A 22,203-nucleotide genomic window follows, 5' to 3' on the forward strand; every position below is an offset into this window, starting at 1 on the left:
TTGGCCATCTCCATCATGAGGGTGGAGTTGAGCTGAACAGAGGATCCTCTCCTGTACGTAACTACTCCGGAGTAAGGTAAGTTCACAGCTCCTCCATAATTATCCATCTCGATCGTAGGGGCAAAATGTGGGAATGTGGACCGGTAAAGTTAGCCGCAAATAGACGGCCGAGCTATCAAATGAACTTGCAAGACGGCTACATCGTAGATAGATCTCAGGGAAGACACCGATTCATGGAGAGCATAGTAGACGACAAGATAAGTAATAATAAAGGCTTTGAAGGTGTCGAAGCCCTTTGAGACTCTGATAGCTGCTCCGCACAGTTACCTTTCTTCGCTACACTCTGTCTGCCGATTGATGCGTGCTATATATAGGGGAGCGGTACTCGAACTTATACTTGACAACTCGCATTTTCACACCCCGAACTTGGGGAGATGAAAACGAGCTGTTGGGGTAATAATGGCCAGTTTAAAGTATCTGCCTTCGACTGCGATGAGTTCAATAATCCAAGTCTGAAATCGAACCAACCAACTTCTTCCATTTTGGCACTCAATCTTGAGCTTTCTTTTGCAGAAGCACGTGATGTAAGTAAGTCACATGATGGCTTCGTTCAGGACATTGCAAGGTCAAGAAGAGAATAAGACACAACTTTTTATTTGTGCCACTCGTCCCGCAAGAATTGATCAGGTGTCTCGCTCAGTGTCATTCTCACGGCGTCCAGCCAGCGCACTCTAGGACTCGCAGCATTGCCAATACTGGTGTTCTGCTCAATGATTTGCAGCACAATGAGACTGGGCTTCGGTCTCTATGGTGTTGCGCCTGACTGACTACTGGGGGTGGGGGCCTTGCCGGGAAAGCAAGTTGTCTCGGAAGTTCCCCTCGCCTTAAGATCTCGCCGCAATGGTAAGTCAACTGCTTCATGCAGTTTTCTTTACTTTGGCTCGAAGACGCCAAACGAAGCCAGAACAAGACGCTACGCCTCCAATTCAAAAGGACCACTGTTTGTTGATACTCGGTAACTTTTCGAGTTTGCCCAGGATCGTCCTGAAGAACATAGTTCGCACCATTTCCCCACGAGATCATCCTCTTGCGGCTTGTCAATCCAAGAACCAGTTTCCAGCATGGACAAAGGGGTCTTGAAAGTCAAACTGCAAGCAAAGCAACTCGTTTGCAGAGTCTTGCCTAAAGTAGCTGTCTGTCAAGGTTATACACATGGCCCCGGCGTTGCCTCGTCGTTTAACCATACTCTATGCACCTCGATATGCAGCATCGTCCATCCCAGGCTTAATGCTTCATCCTGGAGAACATGTAGGCACACTTGCTGCCTTCACAACCGTTGAGACTGCCGGCTACACCATCAGGCCTTTGGTTATGTCTCCCTTGAAGCGGTGGTAGGCAGGGTAAGCTGCTGTGCAGAGACACAAGACAAGTACTAGGAACGGACCCCGAGCCGGGATCTTACGAGGCACTCCCCTTGAACATGATATAGAAAGAAGATACTGGGCGGTCAGTCCATCGTAACACAAGGTCTGTGATTCGAATCTGAGGGAGAACCTGCTAAATTTATGCCTGATCGTGACACAAATGGTAGACCGCCGATTGAATTTTGATTGAACCCTTGAAGCACAAGGGCCAACTCGTCGGCATTTTTAGGTCGGTGCTGTGTCCCATGACATTCCCCCTATACGGAGTACTTATACACGAAATAGATCGGGCGGTGAGAGGTATACATCTGGGCAGGACAATCTTGGATTGCAGGGCAGGAAAGCTAATACTACGATGGAGACCGTATGCTTATTTATGCGATCCTTAAGGCTGTTTCTTTTTTCGCTTCTGCCAACTACTAAGGTACTAGAGTAAACAGTGCTTTCTGTCATCCTCCTAAAGAAAAGTGTGATTATTCCTGAAAAGAGGGTCCTGGCTGGACTGCGGAGATCTATGACGACATCACTGGGGCCCAGCGAAATCCCCTCCCTGACCGGCAGGCCTCGTCGCCCGCCTCGAGGACTAGAACCTATCACCATTCCGATCGCCCAGCACCTAAGGAACTGCTCGCAATCACCTTGAAGTACATGAAAACTTTGTAGTACGATACTCTAGTATTAATGAAATATCAGTTCTTTATTTTGTCGGCGGGGTTAACCCCCAGCGACTCAGAGGAAGCAACGCCTAGAACTGCAACATCAGAGTGAGCCCTGGAGGGCTGTTTGAGGGATGAACAGCTTGTTAACTAACGGTTAGTCAGCGGTTATTGGATCAACCAAATCAAGCCGCAGAAATCTTCCGGCCAATGCGTGTCGAGATCTAGAAAGGAGGCTGCGCGGACAGGTTTAGTCGCCAGTTGTTGGCGCTGGCAGACGGGCTGTTGTCCCTTTCTCGAATGTCTGCTTTCTTGTCGCGCACGTCATCGGTTTCTTCTGCTGTTTCTCTTCGGAAACTTGATAGCTGCGGACTAAACTCCTTCGGTGGGAGAACGTCCTTTCCAAGTTCCCCCCACACACATTATCATCCATTGGACGCGCCACCACCGCTCTGGCTCCCCTCGTCATTTCATCACCTCCGAGAAAACAGCATCCTCAAATTCCTTCCATTTACCTTGCTCTTGTCCTTTTGCTCTTCCTCCTCTCCGCTCTTTGATTCCATCCTCTATCGACTCCGCCAGCAGGACCGTCAAGTCCTAGAGTCATTTGCCGACAACCCCGAGGTCCTTATTGCGCCGGTGTCACGCTCGCTCTTGATCCAAAATGGCCGAATTCGTACGTGCCCAGATTTTTGGCACGACCTTTGAGATCACCAGCCGGTATGCTTCCCTTTTCTTGCGAGAGGAGAAAGAGAGCTCGATTGTAACATGATGAATTTGCAGGTACACAGATTTGCAACCCGTGGGAATGGGTGCTTTCGGACTGGTCTGGTATGGCTTTAACCCCTCCATCCCCTCCATCCCCTCCATCCCTCTGTCGCCGCATCGCCCACTATAGCTTTTTCTGGCTACCAAAAACTCCATGCTGATACATCATCCTGATAATTAAAGCTCTGCGAGGGATCAATTGACTGCACAGCCGGTTGCGGTCAAGAAAATCATGAAGCCTTTCAGCACCCCAGTGCTTTCCAAGCGGACATATCGCGAACTGAAGCTTTTGAAACATTTACGGCACGAGAACGTCAGTCAGCGCATGATTCAATGTGTCGCTTTATCGCTATAGTGCTAATTGCGAGCAGATCATCAGCTTGAGTGATATTTTCATTTCCCCTCTCGAGGACATGTACGCCGCACCGCTGCCCACACTCTTCAACTATTCATGCTGACTCCTTATTGCAGCTACTTTGTCACAGAGCTTCTCGGCACCGATCTGCACAGACTTCTTACTTCCAGGCCACTGGAGAAACAGTTTATCCAGTATTTCTTATACCAGATTCTGGTGCGTGCCAACAAGACCCTTGGCGCTTTCGCGATCGCAGCCCGACTAATACAATATAGCGGGGGTTGAAATATGTCCACTCCGCTGGAGTTGTCCACCGTGACTTGAAGCCCAGTAACATTCTCATCAATGAGAATTGCGATCTCAAGATTTGCGACTTCGGACTTGCCCGTATCCAGGATCCCCAGATGACAGGATATGTTTCGACTAGGTATTACCGTGCGCCGGAAATCATGCTCACGTGGCAGAAATATGATGTGGAGGTGGACATCTGGAGCGCCGCATGTATCTTTGCCGAGATGCTAGAGGGAAAGCCTCTGTTCCCCGGAAAGGACCATGTCAACCAGTTTTCCATCATTACGGAGCTTCTTGGCACGCCTCCAGACGATGTGATTCAGACCATCTGCAGCGAGAATGTATGCATAAAAAACCAGACTTTTAATACGTGAAACGCTCGTTAACCACGACTTTACAACAGACCCTACGATTCGTCAAATCACTACCGAAGCGCGAGCGCCAACCCCTGGCCACCAAGTTTAGAAATGCAGATGCGGACGGTATGTGCCCTACAGATTGGTTGGCGAGATCGAAACTAATGGATGTAGCTGTTGATCTCCTTGAGCGCATGCTCGTCTTTGACCCGAAGAAGCGAATTCGCGCCGACCAAGCGCTTGCGCATGAATATCTTGCCCCGTACCATGATCCGACTGATGAACCGGAGGCGGAGGAGAAGTTCGATTGGTCGTTTAATGATGCTGACCTGCCCGTGGACACCTGGAAGATCATGATGTGAGTCTTATCTTCTTTCAGCTTCAACCTCCGTGGTCTTTACTGACTCTGGCTACAGGTACTCTGAGATCCTGGACTTCCACAATATTGACCAAGGTGGTGATGTGAACCCAGCCCTTGTTGGAAGTGTCGCAGACGGCCAGCAAACCTTCCAATGAAGCTCAATCGCGTGGATGCAGCGCAGGCAGCAGTACGAGCACGATGTTGTGGGCTTATTCTCCTTTCCTCTTTTTCCTGGCATGTAGACTGGGCGTGAGACTTGTGTTATGTTATATCTACGAACGTTTATTCCTTATTCCTACATCTTCAACTCAATCACTCTATATATCTTCCTCACTATCTTCTGCTTTTGTGACTTCTCAGTTATACACACCTATTATCACTGAGGTTCCTTTTCTTGGAAGCGCTGTAACAGGGCCTTTTTTTTTTTTTTTTTTTTTTTTTTTTTTTTTTTAAATTTCAGGTGGCTTGCGCGATGCTGTTATATAATCTCCAAAATCTGACACGATATATACATAGCAAAGACTACATACACTATCTCCTCCACAACGCGGGGCCGATAATCTTGCAGGTCTGCCACCGCCCACCAAAAGGAGCCAACCTGCGCAACCCCAGACTCGACTTCGTTTCCTCATTCCCTCACCCATTTTTGTGTTTTGATTGTTGTCGATTATCGTACTCGAGCAGTCGTCTTCTTGGTTGGTCTTCTTAATTTGGTCTTTGTGAGGGAACCTTCCCCCGCCTTAGGAAGAGTATCACACTTCAACACTACTTCCGACCAACATTCCGTGTCTCGATTGACGAAATGCCGCGCAATCGGGTCCCACAAGACCCGATTGTCATGGTCATTGACTTTCACCATGCTAGGTGAGTGGTCTCTAAGCTTCTAAACAGGCTGTTTGGGAAGGGGGGCACCGCTGAAAACGAACTTGGGTCCGGGCTACCTCCGCGTCCTGACACTCGGGTCTTTTTCTCGGTGCAACTCCGCAAACACGTCGGGATGCGCTTCGAATGAAAGGAATGGCACACTTATCAGCTCATGTACTAATTCCATCTGTGTATATAGGGGCCCCGAAATCGAACTGTGCATTGGTCCAGAAGGGACCGACCCTGCAGCGGAAAACGACTGGTCCTTATTACCATTCATGGCGCTTTCGGACGGAGCGCACTTGTATGGACATCGAAGCTGTCCCTTGCGCATGATAAAAACTCGCTAATATGGCTGGTCTCAACCAGATCTACCGAAGAATTCTCGTACTTTACTCTACGCCGCAAAGGGACCGACACAGAACCTCCGACTTCGCTCTTCGGCATCGCTTGTTCAAGACAGATCGACTCCAAAGCTCTCATTTACAAGTCGCCAGACGTGACGAGGTCGACGGTACAGAAGGCGGTTGTCGTTGTCACGGATAAGCCTAGGAGCCTTGGGCAACTCAGGGAGAAGTTGTCTATTGTCACTTCGGCATGGTTCGCACAGCGGTATGTCTATGTGTCGGCTTCGTTGCAGAATAAACCTAGAGTCGAGCCACGAAAGGAGGCAGTTGCCTTCAGAAGACCCGGCTGACGAAGAATTGGATATAGGGACTTTTCGGACCTCGACATTCTCAAGGTTGGCGCGCTCGATATGGTCTGAGCTGGATAGCCTTACTGACTCTCTAGAAATTCCATGAAGGTCTGATTATCAGCCTGGAGAAGGATGAGGTATTCAAAGACCAGACTCTGGGTGAGACCCTACTTCCATCTACCGTGCCAGAATTGTACTGACGTACAGCAAGGCCTCTCCTTACGGGAGATGATCCACGAGTTCAAATTCCAGACCCTTGTACTGTTCAAAGCTCTACTTTTGCAACCCAAGGTAATTTCCACTCGAAGCGCGCCGCCTCTCTTACTCATGCAAATGCGGCGATCAGATGCTCTTTTTCGGCTCAAGATGCGAGCGCCTGTGCATGATTCAATTCTCGCTCGTATCCCTCATTCCAGGACTTATGAACCATCTCCAAGACTGTGCCGACCCGGCGTTCGATGATTACGCGCAAACTGTTGAGAAGCCGACATCTCTCAAGACAAGCGATAGGAGCTCCTGTATGATGAGGCCAAGACCCGATTTTGCAAAACATACTGATCTTGAAAAGTATTGGCCTATATGGGACTTCCCTTGCAGATTTTTGGAAAGGTAGGTGACGATCTATGAGGGGGATTCGTCTTGAGCTGTTCTAACACCTTCTAGGGAAGCATGTTCGGACCTTATACACCCCTTCAGCAGCTGGATCTGCTCGCGGACGATGGAACGAAATCATATGTTGTTGGGTCTACGAATTCTTTGCTCTTGCAGCAAAAAGATCGCTATAGCGATATTCTAATAAATGTAGGAGACCGTCCATTCATTTTCGATGCAGGCTGACGTATCGCATGTAGCTTGACGAAGATACGATCAATATTAACTCGCTTCCATTACGGAATGCCCTGTCACTCTCTGTGGCAGATCGGCGCTGGATTGACGCCATCACGCAAATAGTGAACGATACATGGGACGAAGCGCATCCCCAACAGCCGAAGACTCACGGCTATGTGGGCTCCGAAGAGTTCATTAGGCTTCAATTTGAAGAGTACCTTTTGGCCCTACTTTCCTCTATGAAGTATCACGAAGAACTCAACTCCTACCTTACCGGTGAACAGGGTCGCCGCAGCCGGGCGCAATTAGACGCCTATAATATCGAAGGCGACCCAGCACTAGAGTTTAACCAGGAGTTTCTTGCAATATGGAGAACCACCTCCAACTATGCTCTGTTCCAGCGCCTGACCTCTGATGCCCTTTTATTCTCCATCGCTGAACCCCGACATCCTTCTGCCGGTGGTCTTACCATTGACGATGTCCAAAGACGCATCTCGCAGCAGGTTGCGGACCTCCATCTCGATGAACGAGTGCGCGAAGGTCGCGAAGCCCTAAACAGGCACATCTCCACCGGGCAAAAGAAAGTAACCGCCGCGTTCAACAGCTTCTGGGCTGATATAGAATCCATGCGAGAGGCACAGCGCAAGAGGAACGAAGAAAAAGCAAACCAGTCACCGCGGCCATCCCTGGACAGGACAGCCTCGCTCCCAGTTTCAGCCTCAGAGTCCTCTCCAACAACATCCGCCGGCGGGTCTTCATCTTGGTTCCCCAACCGCAAAGTAGCAGTCCCCGCCGTAGACGTGACACAGGCTCAGGCTTCCGTCAGCGCGGTCGGTCAAAAGGCAGGCGCTTACTTTAGCTCCTGGGGCTCATGGGCTACCGAAAAGCGCAAGGAATGGCAGGAAAAGAAATCCATTACCCCCTCCCCAACGCCAAGTGCTGCTGTAACGTCTCCGTCAACTCCGACCTTGACGAGCACCACAGAGGCAAACGACAACTCGGACCGGGGTAGACGGCGCTCAATGCAGTCTCATCGCAGCGAAGACTCGTCTACGCTTTCACGCAGTGGAAGCAGAAGAAAGCGATGGAGTAACATCTTCCTCAAACGCGAAAGCTTGGATCTTAGCTCCATCAACCGTGAGCAGGACGACCAGGAATCCGTGTATCCAAAGTCTCCTCTATCGCGGGAGGCGCCTGTTATCGAGGACAATACTCCCCAGGAAGCCCCGAGCACCCAGTCCGACGGCGAGCCCAAGAAAGAGATGTCTCAAGCGGAGAAGGACGCTCCCGGCAAGGAGCCCCACCTCAATCTCGTCAACGATGAGAACGCAAAGCCACAGCCATCGCCAGCATCTACCACTGCCGAGCCCAATCCTAAGGGTGTACGGGAAACACTTCCAGAAAAGTCATCGCCGCTGGACTCGACTACTGTCAACGAGACTTTGTCATAAAGCCTATAAGCATTCGAATCAACATCGACAGTTGAATTATACCTTTCGATAATGCTGTTGATTGCCAAGTTTGTATAAAGCCCATGCATACACTGCTGCATATATCCATCGGAAACACTAGCGTTCGTTTAATCTTTTAGATCATCGCGGATGTATCTACTTCTTTTGATACCACTTTTACTGTACATTGCTCATTTCAAGGCGAATACATGATGGCCAGGCATGCATCTCAGTCTCTTTTATTAAGCACATGGCCACTTAGTTGTTCGAAGTAAGATGTGATGCTTTTCGTCTGTCAAGTCTTGAGCACAGGGGATATTAGGCACGTTGATTAACTACGTTATGGCATATACCTTCAACACCATTACAGGATCATTGCGTAAACTCATTTTTTCTTTCATGTCTAGGCGCAAATGGGGGAGAATCGGTATAATCAGAGCAAGTGGAAGAGGACAAAGGGAGAATAAGAAGCAAAGTAACGTGAAATGCGATGCAATGAATAGGGCTGGATTCCTTGTTCTCGTGATAGACGCCTGCAAGTGGAATGAATATATTGAAGCTGGATTAGACAATCATGCAATGTAAGAGATTTCATCGCCGTCCAGACGCTCAATGTAATCCTTCTCCATCAATGCTTCGATATTCTTCTTAATGTCGGGTACTTGCGGAGGGAAGCGGGATTTGACCTGGTGGATCACTTCCTGCACAAGCTGCACGTGCTTCATCTTCTTCCGGGACTTCATGATCCTGACAATAGCAGACTATTCATCGTGTTAGTCTATGGTTCAGCAAATATGCGGGATATAGCCATACCTGGAGCAAGAGCTTGCGATCCTCCTCGATTGTCTTATGCGTGTCGTCCGTCTCAACCTTTTGTTCTGATTTGATCTGAATATTGAGGTTGACCTTGATCTTCTTGTTCTTGAAGTTGTAATTCAGATTGAAAGTTGACCCTGGGCCCGGTTTGGACCCCTCGGGACTGATGGTAAGGACTTTGGCCTTGAGGAAAATGCTCAAATTAGGATCAAGGATTTCGGGGGTGAGAGTGGTGGCTTTTTGAATGTCGGGATATGTCAAAGTGTCGCTTTCGTTGAACAGCAAAAGAATCCCCATCTGGTACGTCGACACTTGGAAAGTGTAGGGGACCTTGGTGTTTTTGATATAATTGGCCTTGATTTCGCCCTTGCACAGTTGCCACAGCCATGTCAGCTTTCGGCCGTTGTGTTTGTCGAAATAGAATTTCTGGAACCGCTCAGCGGTCTTCACGATTTCCGGTGGCGCAAGGAAGTCAGTTGATGGTGCGTTCAGAGGCCAGAACCCGGTTCCCAGAATCTGAAAGTGCGAGTCCACAAGCTTCTTTCGGTCATCGTCGTCCAAAAAGGACTTGTCCAACCAGTCCTTGTAGCTGGCGTTGAGATCTTTCGAAATTTGAATATCTTGGAACATTCTCTGCAACTTGTTGGTGTACTCGAAACCACAGGCCTCCTTGAGTTTGCTGATCATGCTGGTCTCCGCGTCATCAGAGACGGAGCTCACGTGGACCAACCGTTTGGCCAGCATCTTGGAGTAGAATTTCTGGAAAACATCCTTGTCCTCGATGTACTTGAAGACCGTCATAATCTGGACCAACATTTCTTCCAACTCCGATTCCTCTGCAGCCTTTGACCCTTTCTTTAGAAGTGAATCCGTGTAGCGGGCAAGCAGTTCTGGTGTCTTTGTAGATCCGGACTTGCAGATTTTGTTGCGGTTCACGAATTCACGGCAAGCATTGTCTAGCGACCGGACAAACTCGGACTCTCCGTTAAAAGCTTCTTTGACCAGGCTGTGATATCTCGTGTGTACCGATAGCAAAGCATCAACGTACATCTTTGGTTCAAAAGACTCGCCTTCCGCAGCCACCTTCTCGACTGCAGCTAAACCTGCTTTTCGTACGTGCGCTTCAAACTTGGTTCGAAGAGGGTCCAGCCCATCTTTGATCCTTGAAAGCAGTCGGTACATCCGAGCGAGGTCGTCCTGACGTTCATTGTCGAGCAGCGGCTGGAACTCGTCACGGAGAAGCTCCGAGTGGGCAGTAACGAGTACATCCAAGCATGTTTCGGTGAGATGCTTGGCGATATCAGGGTGCAGGTATAGTCCGACACGGGCCTTTTCTTCATCGAGACGGGCCTCGGCCTTTTTCATGTACTCGACGACACTGTTTTCAGCAACAAACTGGCGCGATTCCTCTTCATAATAGGTCCTAGTAGCGGCAAGGAAAGGCTTCTCGAAGAATGAGCGGTAGACATCGAGGGTTGATTTTGTGGGATCCGTGTCGTCCAGCCCAAGCGATACAAACGAATCGACTATGCTCTTGATCTGCGACTGTTCGATCGTCTCGCCGTTTCTTTGCTTCTCAACGAGGTTCAACACAGCGTCCATGACCTTTTCATGCACATTCTGAAAGAAGTCGTCCCTCCATTTGACCAAGTGCAGGGTGTACACATCAAAGACGTTCTTTTTCCCTTCATCGATTTCTCGCTTTACCCAGTGGCGATTGAGGTACCGGAAAAGGTGGTTGATATACTTGGCAGCGGTGGTGTACCGAACCCACTCGCGCATATAGAATCCGAGAAGGGCTTCCTCGGCGTGACTTGTTGATTGTGTGTAGACATTTTCGAGATAGCGCGACAAATATTCTCCCAGCTTCTTATAGAGCTCTTCTCCAAGCAGATGCGCTAGTGTGACGGTCAGCTTATGCTATACAACTCGAGAGATGTCGGGTTTTCGCACCACCACGTTGTGATTGTATGGCTGTGCCAGTAACCGCCTTGTGCGAAGTGCAAAAGTTGTGGACCGCCCTGTCTCAGATGTTATTCACGGTAGAATGGATTGTCGGAGCATCAACGTACGTGTAAAGGCCCATGTACTATGGAGAAAAAAGCATCTGTTAGCAAAATCCTGCCGCTGAATGAGAACTCATTCAATACATACTGTCTTCATATCCACTCCCTCCTCCAGCTTTACCATCACGTTATCGATGCCATTCTCCAGGAACGCCCATCTATAGCGAATAACCAGCTTTAGTGAGTTAACCCAGCAACTTACAGGCAAGTAGGCACTTACGTTTCTCCCAAATCATCTTTATGGGGTGGCTGAGGAATAAGAGGAGGCATCTTATCAAGAACACAGGACTAGACTGCGATGGAATAGTCAGTCTTGAGATATATTCACATCGAAGCTCTTGGCTTACGGAAGTGAGTAGACGTGGGTGAAATAGAGTCCCCGGGTTTGGTGGCGCGACCCAAATGCTTCACAGATACTCTCTGCTGGTCAGATAGAGCGGTGGGCGGTCTCGAAAGCTGTAAATATGATATAATTTTGTTGCGCCAGAAAATATGGCAAGAAACGACCGTTGGAAAGAAATGCCAAATGAGCCAGCTGCTCAAAACGCTGACAGAAGCAGGACTTTGCGAGAAAAGAAGATGAGGCGTGATTGAGATAAAGACAAACGCGAGCAGGCGTGGCGTTGGGCGATGATGAGAGCGAGCGGAAGGCTGTGGGGGGTGAGGAGGCTGTGTGTGTTTCTGGCAGGCGGTCAGCGGAATCTAGGCTGTGAGTCTGGAAGTGGTGATTGCTTGGCGGTTTATACCACTTTTCCAGGCAGTTGGTTTTCTGTCTTCCCAAGGCTCCCGAGTTCGAGTTTTCTCGAAAGAATAGACGGGATAATGTCTGGTTTATGTGGATTTACGAGGCTACTAGTAGCTTGGAGCCGCGAGGGGCGCAGTCGTTTCGGGGCTCTTAAGCGCCTGGGTCTCAGGCTCCAGACGTATCATTTTCCAGGACGAACTTGTTGCCTGGAAAATTTGAGAATACGGGGATGTCCGCCTGAGTCATGGCGAGATCCAACTGGCTTTATTATGCTCAGGGATGGTGGAGCGCATGAACCACCAGCGACTCGGTTATCCTGTACACTTTGAAGGATGCGGCTCTCAACCCAAAACCCCAAGAATTTAGCATGAGAAACTGTTAAATGACGTCATCTAGAATCGTTCATCATGTCACCGCCACAGATTGGTGTTTTCAGCACACAACGCCAAACTCATACACTACAAGAATCTACCGTCATGCCTATCAAGCCACATTCAGATATCAAAGTTACCCGCCGTCAAATCCCCGAGTGGGAGCGAATCCCAAACACCTCCCTCCAGTCCAAGCCTCTCATGATATACCACCAGGCCTTCGACGCCTCGGCCGATGAGCTTTGCGAGCATCTGGAAAAGGTTGGAGAAGTCTCTCCTAGTTGGGTGTATAGCATGTACAGCCAAACGCACTTTCACTCGACTAGCCACGAGGTCCTCGGTGTCGTTTCTGGTTCCGCACGACTTTGCTTTGGTGGAGAGGGAAACCCTGACCGATTTGAACCTACAGTCGCAAAAGGCGATTTCATCGTAGTCCCGGCGGGCGTGGGCCACCGGCTCCTGTCCGAGCCGGACCAAAGCGGAGGATCGTTTAAGATGGTTGGTGCTTATCCAGTAAACAAATCCTGGGATATGTGCTATGGAAAACCAGGAGAGGAAGCCAAACGCCAGAATATTCCGACTTTAGGCTGGTTCCAGAGGGACCCGCTGTATGGGAGCGATGGGCCTGCTTTACAGGTTTGAGATTCAGTTTTCGATGGCCTTTGTGTGAAGCGACTTTTTTGAATATATTAGGCTACATTATCATCTATATATAGAGCCGTAGGCTATTCGATCGAAAATGATGTGCTCTGAAACACAGGAGCCTTCCAAAGCAACCGACAGTCAGTAATAAAAGGGAAAAAGGCCGTAATCAGGCAAAAGCGAGAATAAGTCAAAAGGAGGGACAGGTTAACACAAGCAAATAGTGAGTAGATCAAGTATGCACCCAGTATGTGGTTCCAGCCATAAATACTGAATAATATCGCGAGAGAGAGAGAGAGCTGAAAAAAGCAAGAGAGCAAGTAAAGAATGGCGGCATGAGAGCCGAGAGCGAGGGAGGCAAGGCTTGCTTGGCTCAACGTGCTAAGGAACTACTTGGTTGATACCCGCTTGACAAGCCTGTCCAATAAATTGTATTTAGCATCCTGCATATCAAACTGTCGTGTGGGGTGGGTTGTGGTGGGGGGTCGGGGAGGGGGTGACTTACCTCAGAACACTTATGGAGAAGGTAATAAGCCATGCTATGAGAGCAATCAACAGGACCGAGGCTAGGGCTATTTGCCGGTCGCATATATCGTCATTCTTTGGAGCCAGGGTTTGATTGATCTCCGCAACAGTGCACGCACCCTCTGCACTCGAGAGCGATTCAAAAGCCAGGCTCAAATTGGCCGAATCGAAAACAATAAAGAAAAGATCCAACAGGATGAGACGTGCTTTGGCAGATGGAGAACGGAGTCCCAGCGGTTTGGACGTGTATTCATCCCAGGTGATGTAGATGAGGTAGACCAAGGCGACAGCATCAATGATAATCGCCATCAACGCCGAGGGACCTTGAGGATGAGGGAAGTCTTTAGAGAGGCGCTGTATGGACCCTCCAAGGGCTAAAGCAGTGAGGGAAAAGGACCACACCGTCAGACGAATGATCAGCGGGACAATAGGGCTTTGCAGAAGGGTGTTGTGGAAGCGCTTGAACCATATTTCACGACGCCTTTTCTTCTTGAGCGGATCTTCCGTGTCTTCGTCCGGGTCAAGCTGTCCTCGCCATGGTTGTGAGTAATCGCCATGATTCTCGTTCAGCCATTCCGGTGTTACAAGCTTCTCCTCCACGCCGTGTTCTCGAGGGTACGCAATGGTTTTGGAAAAGCTTTTCCAGCGCGATTCTCGGGGTATGTTGTCTTCTTCCCAGCTGCCCCCGCGTGTTGATGGCCCCAGACCTGGCTTTGACGTTGAGTAGGGCGAGTGATTATGCTGTGCGACAAATGCATCGTTGGGCTGGGCGGGTAGTAGTCGGGAGGTGGCGTTGGCTTCGATATCATCCTCTGGGTATTCAAAAGACCGAATCCAGGCTAAACGCGAGTAGAATCAGCAACAAAACGTCCCTTGTGGTCATCAAATATTTAGTTTACCGGGCAGCGTCCGTGGCTTGTCCCCCAATATTTGACCCGGCCCAACATTTTCCTCCACTTCGTCGGCTATGCCGCGTGTTGTTCCATCAGTTATACCGTGGTGAATCGAGTCCATAGGCGGAATATTGCCGGTCTGTCCGCTAAGCGGATTGCTAGTTTGTGTCGGAGTCCATTCTGCGGGTGATGATTTCTCCATCAACTGATCGTTTGCGAGGCCGGAGTCGGGAGGCTGGACACGAATTCCGCCCACATCCTGGGCCATTGCCCTGTGATTCAACGTCCGTTCCAGGCGAGGTGAGGCTGAGCTGTCAGGAGTTGCCGGAGTGGAACGAGCTGCATCGCCTCATATCCCCTTCAGGCTAAGGGGCTCGAAAGAACTGTCCGGCAGCTGAGCCCACCTCGCTGCGATAGGTAGATCCCTTGAGTCGGAGAGGAAGAGATAGAAAATAGGCGACTAACGAAGAAGAAAAAAAAACCGAGAGAAACGAAGAGAAGGTTGGGTTTGTGGTCCCTGCAATGAAAGTCTCTCAGAGTCCCATGGATGCTGGCGGATATCGACAGACACGGCTAAGCTGTAAGCGGTAATGTACCCTCTCCGGGCTGTGGCTGGTGAATTAGATACGGCGAGGCATTGCTGCGGAATGACGTTAATAATCAAGGAAGCTTCATCACCCATAATTCTTTTCGACGATAATCATCATAATAATATCATTTTTGTTCAGCTGAAACCAAAAAAAAAATCACAAGCGGCAATTTCCAGCTATCAAAAGCAAGGAGAAAGGCATGATACCTTCCGCAAGTCACTTCCATCGGTTCCTTTCCCTCATCGATCGATAGCTGCGCGCTCCTTTGGCTGTTCTCGCCTCCGAATCCTTGAACGAGAGATTGCGCTGCTGCCATGAGGTTATTTGTGGTCCCAATATCGACTAGGAGAGCGTTGATTTATGCCAAACTGCTTCGCGGGGATGTTTCGAAAGAGCGCTCGATACTAGATCGGGTCACGAACAAGGCCGCGGAGACATGGGCTAAATGGGAGGAGGCCGACAAAGGCTGGAAGAAACACCTCGTGTTGTGGGGGAACCGAGTGCAGCAGCGGATCCCCTATGAAGAATGGGGCCTCAAGAGTATCCCTTCCCTGAGCGCACAACGCCGGATTGACGAGTTGCATGGAACGAGAAAGGTGGATGTCTTGTTTCCGGGCAATGCGATCAAGGAGGAAAAGGTGCTTTCTATCCTACGCAAACTCGCGACAGAGAGGCAGGACTTGCATCGTCGAAAAATGTGGTGGAGTTTTATCGCTGCTCCTTTTACGGCGCCGATTGCCCTAATCCCTGTGTATGTTCCCGTGCAATATCTGCGAACTCTATTGCCTTCCTGCTTCTATATGCTAATTGCATATATGATGCCTGTTGCAGAATACCCAATATTCCCTTCTTCTACCTCGTTTACCGAGGCTGGTCGCATTGGCGAGGTTGGTTTTTCCGCTCTCCCTTTCCCATGTTCGGATTACTGACAAAGGGCAAGCTTTGAATGGCTCCAAACATTTGCAATTTCTGGTCGAAAAGGACCTGCTGAAACCGGTGTCGTATCCCGGGCTTGTGGAGCTATATGCAAAGCGCGTTTCGAGCACATTGGAAGAGACGGATCGAAATGATCCCGTGTCGGAGATGGTGGAGGATGTAGAGAAAAGCGATGATAAGATCCTGCTTCGCATGGAGGATGCGAAAAAGCTAGCGACGATCCTTGATGCACCAGGGCTTGCATTGGAAGCGGAGCGAGCCATCGTTCAAGTTTCAGAGCACCTCAAGCCCCCCCACTCGCCAAAGCAACAAAACGGCACTGCGAAGTCGTCTGAGCAGAAGCAACAGTGAGCAAGAGAGCATACATTCATGGGAAATTGGGGATTATGTAGATATCCCGTGTACACCAGCATTGTAGATTAGGCAGACGACAAGGATAGACAATCATGACTTTGAGTATATCTGAAATCTGAAATCTCGAAGCTCTTGCGTTTGCTTTAGATTTTGGAGCTGTATACTAGCAACGGATCTATCTTAATCCGAGGGCCCCCGTGGGAGTGAGCCACCCCCAATTGCGGGACGCCCGAAGCTCAACTATCAACACGGAGCAACATCTCCGCATCAGCCGCCCATTGACTTCTGTTCTCCTCAAAACGCTGCCATTTTTGCTGTGCTCAAGTACGAAAAACTATCGAATTGCGCATCATGTCAAATAAAAAGATCGAGCAATGGGAAATTGAGCGATACTGGGAGATTTTCTCCTCTCTCGCAGGCGGCCAGACCCGCCTGAACAACTCCCAAGCCGCCTCCGTGCTCAGGAACAGCCGGCTCCGCGATGATCAACTCGAGAAAGTCTGGGATCTGGCAGATCTCGACGGAGACGGCGAGTTAGACTTTGAGGAATTCTGTGTTGCTATGCGATTGATCTTTGATATCGTGAACGGGGTACGGCATCATCATCGTCGTCGTCATTGTGCATGGATGCTTATCTGAATTGACTCTTCTTCGATAGGAACTACAAAATGTCCCCAATACACTACCCGACTGGCTCGTTCCTGAATCTAAATCCCACCTTGTTCATGCCACTCGCGCTCTGAGTGGGGGTCAGGAGCAGTTTGAACGCATAGAGGATGAAGACAGCACACCCGGCTTGAAGGACGGCTTTGACTGGTATATGAACCCGTCGGATAAGTCCAAGTATGAGGAGATATATGCCGCCAACAAGAATCATCGCGGTGATATTGCCTGTGCGTCTTATCAACCTGATATCGACCTTTTTTTTTTGGAATGCGCGCTAACCCGCATTTCATCTTCTAGTCGAGTCATTGCAGCCTCTATATGAATCGCTTGATGTTCCGGATACCGACGTCCGCTCTGCTTGGAACTTGGTGAACCCATCTGCATCCTCCGCTATCAGCAAAGACGCAACTCTAGCCTTCCTTCATATCCTAAACTACCGTCACGAGGGCTTTCGCATTCCCCGCACCATCCCCGCCTCCCTGCGCGCGTCATTCGAAAGCAACAAGATCGATTACCAACTTGAGAACACACGTCCGGCCCAGAAATGGGGCTCAAACGGGGATACGGAAACCGCATCGGGCCGCAAGGCTAAATTTGGCGATACCTATTTGAGTCGACTCGGGGTAGCCGGGAAATCCGCTTACACTCCCAAGGGGACGGACTTTAGCGAGACCATTCAGGATGAGGAATGGGAGAAGGTCCGATTGCGACGAGAACTCGCAGAGCTGGACGCCAAGTTGCAGTCGGCGACAAAAGCTTCGGAAGGCCGGAGGGGTGGTCAAAGGGGCGATGGCCGGCCAAACTGGGTTCTCATCAAGAAAGAGGCGCTCCAGCTTCTGGAGTACAAGGAGCGTGAGATGCGCGAATTGCGAGAGGGCACCGGAAGGGCCAAGGCCGGTGGTGATATTGAGCGCCTGAGCGAGGATGTCCGAGCAGTTGGTGAACAGGTCGAAGGACTGAAGAGTCACCTCATCCAGCGAAAAAGCTACCTTGCCGACTTGCGGAGTCAGATTGAAGATGAGCGATCGTTCCGATAGTCCAACCTCTTTAACTTTCTTTTCCGTCTGTACCTAATTCGGTGGTCTGATTTGTATGTTTATATTTATAGCCACTTTCGGCGAGGAGCTCAGGCGTTTATCAATTAATATTGGTTCTTGATTTAAGTTATTCTATAGTACCTCAAGACTCATTTAGAGTCTTGTCAATCAACCACCAGATCGCGTACACCTCATTTAGCCAGCCCATATACTACAAAGCAACCTACATGCTCAAATAACATTCGCATACTTCCACAAATGATCAACGCCTCAACCAGAGGAAGCAAAGAAAACCCTAACTCCGCCCATAAGAGCCAAATCCACCGAAACTCCGCAAGGATATCGAGCCACTTATTTCGCCGTAAGCTGCTCCATAAGCCCTGTGCCATCCCTCTTTGTCTCGACAGCCTTGAACGCCCGCCCGGCAGTCTCAAGACCTTTCTCAGCGCGCAGATACGCCTCCTCACTGCGATCCGTAAGAATCCGCAAATCCTCATCGGAGAGGATCGAAGCTGAATCCGCGCCGGCCTCAAAGCGCTCAAACTCATCCTCACCAAGAGCCATCTTCAGCTCGTCAATGTCGTCTCGGCTCGTCTCATTGAGGAGACTCTTGAACTTGCCCTTCTGGATGACGAGACGCTCAAGACGGCGTTTTGAGTCTGCCTTTTCGAGAAGCGTTTGTTCAACTGTACCCTTGGTCGCGAGACGGTAAACGATGACGGGCTTCGTCTGTCCGATTCGGTGTGCTCGGTCCTGCGCCTGGAGATCCTGCTGTGGGTTCCAATCGGAGTCGTAGAGGATGACCGTGTCCGCGGCGACGAGGTTGATCCCTTGTCCGCCAGCGCGGGTGGATAAAAGGAATATCTTGTAGTTTTTGTCCGCGTTGAAGGCCTTGATCTGGGCCTGGCGGTCTGCCTGGCTGATTGCGCCGTCAATGCGGCAGCAGTTCCAGGAGCGCAGGTGGGTGGCCCAATCTTGGAGGATATCGAGCTGGGTCTTGAATTGGGAAAAGATGAGAATCTTGTGGCCCTTTTTCAGGAGGGACGGGATGAGGCGGTCGAGAAGGAGCATTTTCCCTGAGGCTGTGATGAGGGATTCGTCGATGGCGGATGGGTCGTCTCCCCAGGGCCAGTAGAAATTATGTGGCGAGTTGCAGGCTAGTCGGGCTTGCATTACGGGGTTTTGCATCTTCTTCTGAGCGATTTCTCTCTCTATGAGGACAAAGTTAGTACAAGCACTTGAATAACAAGGGATGCATGCGTAGCATACTGGCAAGCTTGATAGTGTTTGCCCTTTCGAGCTCTTCTTGCTCCGACTCATCGATACTTTCAATATCCAAATCTTCTTCAATTCCCTGCTCTAGATTCCGCAGCTTCGCATTAAACTCGCGGTCAGTAATCTCCTTGTAGGTCTGAGGCGCTCTTCGCCGACGAACAGAGCTAGCCCTACTTCCAGGGGTCGAATCACGGCTAGACCTGAGACTCTTGTTAGGTGTAGAAACACCACTACTCTCTGCACTGCGCTTCCGGCTTGCTGATCGTAATGACGTCCCGCTCTGAGCCATCAACCGCTCTGTTGCCTTCCCTTCAAGGTATTGGCGACCAGTCCCGTTGAGAATCTCGCGATAGAGGTCTTTTTGCTCGGCAGTCAGGGGCGCGTAGAGAATATACTCCCGCTTCTTCGGGAGAGCAGTTTCGACATCAGTCTTGACGCGTCGGAGAAGGAACGGCTTCAGAATCGAGTGCATCGTGGAGACCAGAGTTCGCTTTCGACGTTCAATCATATCTGTCTGACCATTGTTGTCTAGTACGGATGAGAAATCGAACCAATTCTGGAAGCTGTTGAGATCATTGAAGATCTCGGGCAGTAAGAAGTGTAAAAGAGACCATAGTTCAGTAATGTTATTCTGTAGCGGAGTACCAGTGATGAGGAGCCTGTTCGCAGAATTATAGGAGAGCAACTCCTTGATGAGTCGACAGTTCATGTTCTTTAACCGGTGACCCTCATCCTGTGAGTATTAGCATACAGTTGCCTGACTGTCCATCGGGGCTCTGTACAACGTACCACAATGATATAGCGCCATTGGTATTGCGCCAAAAATTTCCGATCATTCATGCAAATCTCGTAAGACGTACAGATCACAGGAAAATCCGCATCCTTCTGGTTTCTCATGCTCATAAACTTTCTCCTCAGCTCCGCGCGTTGGTCTTTGGAGCCGTGGTATAAGACCGTCTTGATACCAGGTGTCCACCTGGCAAACTCGTCCACCCAATTGCTCACGGTGCTCAGCGGTGCTGCTATCAGGAACGGCCCAGAAACATTGTGCTCCTTAAAGAAGGCAATCAGTGAAATTGCCTGAACGGTCTTTCCGAGGCCCATCTCGTCCGCAAGAATACCACACAAGCCGTTCATCCACAGGGACTTCATCCACTCTAATCCTTCGAGCTGATATTTCCTCATCTTGCCTCCAGTGACAGGCGCGGGTTGTTGCGTGGCGACGAGCTCCTGCTCACCAAGAACGGTAGGGTTGGCCTCGAATTCATCCGCCGCATGCTCCAGAGCTTCTTGAACAGTGGTGTTTTTGGCCTCGTCAACATTCACGTCCGCCTTCTTGAAGTAGCTGGAGATTGTGCTGCCCTTGGCAGCGGGTGCTGCCTTTCTGCCACGGCCTCTCTTTGACCTGGTTGCCGGCTCATCCTTCTGTCCGATCTCATCCGTGCGCTCTGCTGTTTCCTTGTGTCTTGCATTGGCCCGCGTCTCTCTCTTTCCAGTCGTCGCAGAAGCTATCTTGCTTCCTCCGGTATCATCCTTCTGTTGTTGTTCTTGCTGTTGCTTTCTCGCGGCCTCAAGCTTGGCCTCTTCTTGTTGCTTCTTCATCTTCTCGGCCATAATCGCGACAAAGACCTAAGCGACGGGAGATATTAGCCGCCAGAGACTCCCATGCAATAAATTGAGCTTACTTGCAGGGTTACACACCTCGCTGGTATTCAACAAATGCATTAGTGCCTTTGCCTTGACGTCCATGTCTTCCTCATCTTCTACAGCCGCGGCCGACTGGTCTTCCTTGTCCCGAACGCCGCTCGCGCCATTGTCCGTTGTCATTCTCACATCTTGATCAGCATCTGTTAAGGGCGTGGAGGGATGCGAGTCTTGTCGCGCGGCGTTCGAGAAGGCCGGGGTGATCGGGGTTCCTGGATTCGATATCATTTCTCTGGATCATGAGAAACTGAAAGCTTATGCCGAATCTTAGGAGGCTTGGTTTATAGCCACGCTGACTTAAAAAAAAAAGGTCGCGTGGTAGGCAAATAGAAGGGATGAAGTATATGGTGAGAGAAAACTGGACATTAAATTAGAGGCAAGCAATATCAAATTCATACAGAGATAACTGAGAATCCGGGGACAACACCAGCTGAGGCAACTGCCAAGGTGGGAGACTGCTGTGCTTTGTTCTGCTTGACGCCTCTTTCTCAGGAATGGGGGAGACGCGGATTTTCGCGTCGCTGCACGGACCACTTTTAGATTGACTGTTTGAGCCAATCAAATCAAACACTGAGTACTATCGTCCACTCCAAGTCCTTTTGTCGGTTTCGGATATTAGGAGAGGAACAGACTTAATATACATGCATAGAAAGCTTCCCTGCGGCAAGGCACCGTTACGCTAAAATAGGATGCCCTCATGGCCTAAATCAATTATCAAGCGGCAGAAAGTTTCGGTGGCTGCTGGCCCCCTGGGTTAGGCATCCAGTTTTTCTAATCTTGGAATGTTGCCGCAAAGTAAAAGAGAGCTTCTGGAACAAGACGATTTACGGTCCCGTTTCAGGGATGATTTGCGGAATTGCGCTCTTTTGGCTCAATGTTGTCACCTTCAAGAGAGGAATCAACCTCGAATTCGGCAGTCCAGTCTGTTAAATCTTCTGTATCGATATCATCAAGATTCCTGTCGAAGTACTCGAGAATCGGCTGTGTCGGGCAAGCGCCTAGCATCCTCTGGGCCCCTTGTATACCGTCGAGTATATGATCGTGGATGCCTCGGTCTGTGAAGTGAAATAGTCTCGTTGAGGGGGTGAGCTCGCGAAAAATAAACATGTGTGACCCACTGAAGCGACGGTCATGGGAGAAGTCACCAAACGCTATAACTGACAGCTTAGGAAGGCCTGTTGGTTCGAAAGCCCAGTGTGCAAAGCTCCGCAAGCAGTGCATGCAGGTTACTTCGTCCCAAGGACATTTCTGATCAAGCTCGGTGCATGTGCAGCTACCGTCTGAAGTGACGAACTCTTTGCAAAAGGCGCGAGAAGAGTCATAAGATCCACCGCGTATCCGAGCATGGATAAGCCTAAGCTTTGCAAGGGGCAGAGCAGATTCCAAAGTTCGTTTCTCGAACTGTATGTCAGAACAATTCCCAGTAAAATAGCAGACAAGAGGAAGAGGAAGAGGAAGAGGAAGAGGAAGAGGAAGAGGAAGAGGAAGAGGAAGAGGAAGAGGAAGAGGAAGAGGAAGAGGAAGAGGAAGAG

General features: G+C 49.9%; 10 protein-coding genes across 10 annotated transcripts; 5 read left to right on the forward strand and 5 right to left on the reverse strand.

Annotated features, from left to right (window-relative positions):
- Positions 1-610: 610 nt before the first annotated feature.
- BJX68DRAFT_248223 (uncharacterized protein) lies at positions 611-1,914 on the reverse strand. Its single transcript, XM_071041881.1, has 3 exons — positions 1,710-1,914; positions 1,592-1,653; positions 611-1,527 (listed from the first exon to the last, which is right to left on the reverse strand). Exons 1-3 carry the CDS (start codon positions 1,875-1,877, stop codon positions 1,350-1,352), a joined length of 408 nt encoding a protein of 135 aa, XP_070893404.1. The 5' UTR covers positions 1,878-1,914; the 3' UTR covers positions 611-1,349.
- An 830-nt stretch (positions 1,915-2,744) lies between these two features.
- Positions 2,745-4,366, forward strand: sakA (mitogen-activated protein kinase HOG1; the record flags this gene model as incomplete). Its single annotated transcript, XM_071043627.1, has 9 exons — positions 2,745-2,800; positions 2,864-2,911; positions 3,032-3,161; positions 3,220-3,263; positions 3,320-3,419; positions 3,479-3,835; positions 3,898-3,976; positions 4,025-4,208; positions 4,267-4,366. The coding sequence occupies 9 exons, from the start codon at positions 2,745-2,747 to the stop codon at positions 4,364-4,366; spliced, it is 1,098 nt and encodes a 365-aa protein (XP_070893405.1).
- Positions 4,367-4,765: 399 nt separating this feature from the next.
- BJX68DRAFT_202051 (putative Avl9 protein) lies at positions 4,766-8,222 on the forward strand. Its single transcript, XM_071037568.1, has 10 exons — positions 4,766-5,075; positions 5,275-5,379; positions 5,445-5,687; positions 5,790-5,817; positions 5,868-5,931; positions 5,984-6,063; positions 6,119-6,290; positions 6,341-6,381; positions 6,436-6,573; positions 6,624-8,222. Exons 1-10 carry the CDS (start codon positions 5,014-5,016, stop codon positions 8,049-8,051), a joined length of 2,361 nt encoding a protein of 786 aa, XP_070893406.1. The 5' UTR covers positions 4,766-5,013; the 3' UTR covers positions 8,052-8,222.
- Positions 8,223-8,337: 115 nt separating this feature from the next.
- Positions 8,338-11,268, reverse strand: culA (cullin culA). The gene is made up of 6 exons (XM_071037567.1): positions 11,154-11,268; positions 11,022-11,091; positions 10,940-10,956; positions 10,821-10,888; positions 8,865-10,765; positions 8,338-8,812 (listed from the first exon to the last, which is right to left on the reverse strand). Exons 1-6 carry the CDS (start codon positions 11,201-11,203, stop codon positions 8,624-8,626), a joined length of 2,295 nt encoding a protein of 764 aa, XP_070893407.1. The 5' UTR covers positions 11,204-11,268; the 3' UTR covers positions 8,338-8,623.
- Positions 11,269-11,723: 455 nt separating this feature from the next.
- Positions 11,724-12,712, forward strand: BJX68DRAFT_248242 (cupin domain-containing protein). Its single transcript, XM_071041882.1, has one exon. It carries the CDS (start codon positions 12,086-12,088, stop codon positions 12,689-12,691), a length of 606 nt encoding a protein of 201 aa, XP_070893408.1. The 5' UTR covers positions 11,724-12,085; the 3' UTR covers positions 12,692-12,712.
- Positions 12,713-14,648, reverse strand: BJX68DRAFT_248243 (phospholipase D regulator). Its single transcript, XM_071041883.1, has 3 exons — positions 14,116-14,648; positions 13,197-14,055; positions 12,713-13,108 (listed from the first exon to the last, which is right to left on the reverse strand). The coding sequence occupies exons 1-3, from the start codon at positions 14,375-14,377 to the stop codon at positions 13,081-13,083; spliced, it is 1,149 nt and encodes a 382-aa protein (XP_070893409.1). The 5' UTR covers positions 14,378-14,648; the 3' UTR covers positions 12,713-13,080.
- Positions 14,649-14,789: 141 nt separating this feature from the next.
- On the forward strand, positions 14,790-16,103 carry BJX68DRAFT_248246 (mitochondrial K+-H+ exchange-related family protein). The gene is made up of 3 exons (XM_071041884.1): positions 14,790-15,450; positions 15,531-15,586; positions 15,640-16,103. The coding sequence occupies exons 1-3, from the start codon at positions 15,014-15,016 to the stop codon at positions 15,984-15,986; spliced, it is 840 nt and encodes a 279-aa protein (XP_070893410.1). The 5' UTR covers positions 14,790-15,013; the 3' UTR covers positions 15,987-16,103.
- Positions 16,104-16,240: 137 nt separating this feature from the next.
- Positions 16,241-17,837, forward strand: end3 (cytoskeletal adaptor protein SagA). Its single transcript, XM_071041885.1, has 3 exons — positions 16,241-16,580; positions 16,648-16,882; positions 16,953-17,837. Exons 1-3 carry the CDS (start codon positions 16,341-16,343, stop codon positions 17,690-17,692), a joined length of 1,215 nt encoding a protein of 404 aa, XP_070893411.1. The 5' UTR covers positions 16,241-16,340; the 3' UTR covers positions 17,693-17,837.
- Positions 17,838-21,312, reverse strand: BJX68DRAFT_248250 (putative SNF2 family helicase/ATPase PasG). Its single transcript, XM_071041886.1, has 4 exons — positions 20,669-21,312; positions 19,757-20,596; positions 18,962-19,700; positions 17,838-18,903 (listed from the first exon to the last, which is right to left on the reverse strand). The coding sequence occupies exons 1-4, from the start codon at positions 20,897-20,899 to the stop codon at positions 18,044-18,046; spliced, it is 2,670 nt and encodes an 889-aa protein (XP_070893412.1). The 5' UTR covers positions 20,900-21,312; the 3' UTR covers positions 17,838-18,043.
- Positions 21,313-22,203, reverse strand: BJX68DRAFT_248251 (uncharacterized protein). The gene has a single exon (XM_071041887.1). It carries the CDS (start codon positions 21,890-21,892, stop codon positions 21,509-21,511), a length of 384 nt encoding a protein of 127 aa, XP_070893413.1. The 5' UTR covers positions 21,893-22,203; the 3' UTR covers positions 21,313-21,508.

The sequence above is a fragment of the Aspergillus pseudodeflectus genome, assembly GCF_044049435.1.
Source record: "Aspergillus pseudodeflectus strain CBS 756.74 chromosome Unknown BJX68scaffold_77, whole genome shotgun sequence".
NCBI classification, from domain to species: Eukaryota; Fungi; Ascomycota; class Eurotiomycetes; order Eurotiales; family Aspergillaceae; genus Aspergillus; species Aspergillus pseudodeflectus.

What these genes read in the sequence shown, in the direction of transcription:
- BJX68DRAFT_202051 (XM_071037568.1), top strand. Translation starts at nt 5,014, where the DNA reads ATGCCGCGCAATCGGGTCCCACAAGACCCGATTGTCATGGTCATTGAC. An exon ending in CGGACCTCGACATTCTCAAG is followed by an intron (nt 5,818 to 5,867) that starts GTTGGCGCGCTC and finishes CTGACTCTCTAG; the next exon opens with AAATTCCATGAAGGTCTGAT. An exon ending in CCTTGCAGATTTTTGGAAAG is followed by an intron (nt 6,382 to 6,435) that starts GTAGGTGACGAT and finishes AACACCTTCTAG; the next exon opens with GGAAGCATGTTCGGACCTTA.
- BJX68DRAFT_248251 (XM_071041887.1), bottom strand. Translation starts at nt 21,892, where the DNA reads ATGCACTGCTTGCGGAGCTTTGCACACTGGGCTTTCGAACCAACAGGC.
- culA (XM_071037567.1), bottom strand. Translation starts at nt 11,203, where the DNA reads ATGCCTCCTCTTATTCCTCAGCCACCCCATAAAGATGATTTGGGAGAA. An exon ending in AAAGATGATTTGGGAGAAAC is followed by an intron (nt 11,092 to 11,153) that starts GTAAGTGCCTAC and finishes TATTCGCTATAG; the next exon opens with ATGGGCGTTCCTGGAGAATG. An exon ending in ATCGCAAGCTCTTGCTCCAG is followed by an intron (nt 8,813 to 8,864) that starts GTATGGCTATAT and finishes CACGATGAATAG; the next exon opens with TCTGCTATTGTCAGGATCAT.
- BJX68DRAFT_248246 (XM_071041884.1), top strand. Translation starts at nt 15,014, where the DNA reads ATGAGGTTATTTGTGGTCCCAATATCGACTAGGAGAGCGTTGATTTAT. An exon ending in CCGATTGCCCTAATCCCTGT is followed by an intron (nt 15,451 to 15,530) that starts GTATGTTCCCGT and finishes TGCCTGTTGCAG; the next exon opens with AATACCCAATATTCCCTTCT. An exon ending in AGGCTGGTCGCATTGGCGAG is followed by an intron (nt 15,587 to 15,639) that starts GTTGGTTTTTCC and finishes ACAAAGGGCAAG; the next exon opens with CTTTGAATGGCTCCAAACAT.
- BJX68DRAFT_248250 (XM_071041886.1), bottom strand. Translation starts at nt 20,899, where the DNA reads ATGATATCGAATCCAGGAACCCCGATCACCCCGGCCTTCTCGAACGCC. An exon ending in AATGGCGCTATATCATTGTG is followed by an intron (nt 19,701 to 19,756) that starts GTACGTTGTACA and finishes TAATACTCACAG; the next exon opens with GATGAGGGTCACCGGTTAAA. An exon ending in AAACACTATCAAGCTTGCCA is followed by an intron (nt 18,904 to 18,961) that starts GTATGCTACGCA and finishes TTGTCCTCATAG; the next exon opens with AGAGAGAAATCGCTCAGAAG.
- BJX68DRAFT_248243 (XM_071041883.1), bottom strand. Translation starts at nt 14,377, where the DNA reads ATGGCCCAGGATGTGGGCGGAATTCGTGTCCAGCCTCCCGACTCCGGC. An exon ending in CAAGCCACGGACGCTGCCCG is followed by an intron (nt 14,056 to 14,115) that starts GTAAACTAAATA and finishes ACTCGCGTTTAG; the next exon opens with CCTGGATTCGGTCTTTTGAA. An exon ending in TTCTCCATAAGTGTTCTGAG is followed by an intron (nt 13,109 to 13,196) that starts GTAAGTCACCCC and finishes TTTATTGGACAG; the next exon opens with GCTTGTCAAGCGGGTATCAA.
- BJX68DRAFT_248223 (XM_071041881.1), bottom strand. Translation starts at nt 1,877, where the DNA reads ATGACAGAAAGCACTGTTTACTCTAGTACCTTAGTAGTTGGCAGAAGC. An exon ending in TATACCTCTCACCGCCCGAT is followed by an intron (nt 1,654 to 1,709) that starts CTATTTCGTGTA and finishes CACAGCACCGAC; the next exon opens with CTAAAAATGCCGACGAGTTG. An exon ending in ATCAAAATTCAATCGGCGGT is followed by an intron (nt 1,528 to 1,591) that starts CTACCATTTGTG and finishes CGAATCACAGAC; the next exon opens with CTTGTGTTACGATGGACTGA.
- BJX68DRAFT_248242 (XM_071041882.1), top strand. Translation starts at nt 12,086, where the DNA reads ATGTCACCGCCACAGATTGGTGTTTTCAGCACACAACGCCAAACTCAT.
- end3 (XM_071041885.1), top strand. Translation starts at nt 16,341, where the DNA reads ATGTCAAATAAAAAGATCGAGCAATGGGAAATTGAGCGATACTGGGAG. An exon ending in TCTTTGATATCGTGAACGGG is followed by an intron (nt 16,581 to 16,647) that starts GTACGGCATCAT and finishes CTTCTTCGATAG; the next exon opens with GAACTACAAAATGTCCCCAA. An exon ending in TCATCGCGGTGATATTGCCT is followed by an intron (nt 16,883 to 16,952) that starts GTGCGTCTTATC and finishes TTCATCTTCTAG; the next exon opens with TCGAGTCATTGCAGCCTCTA.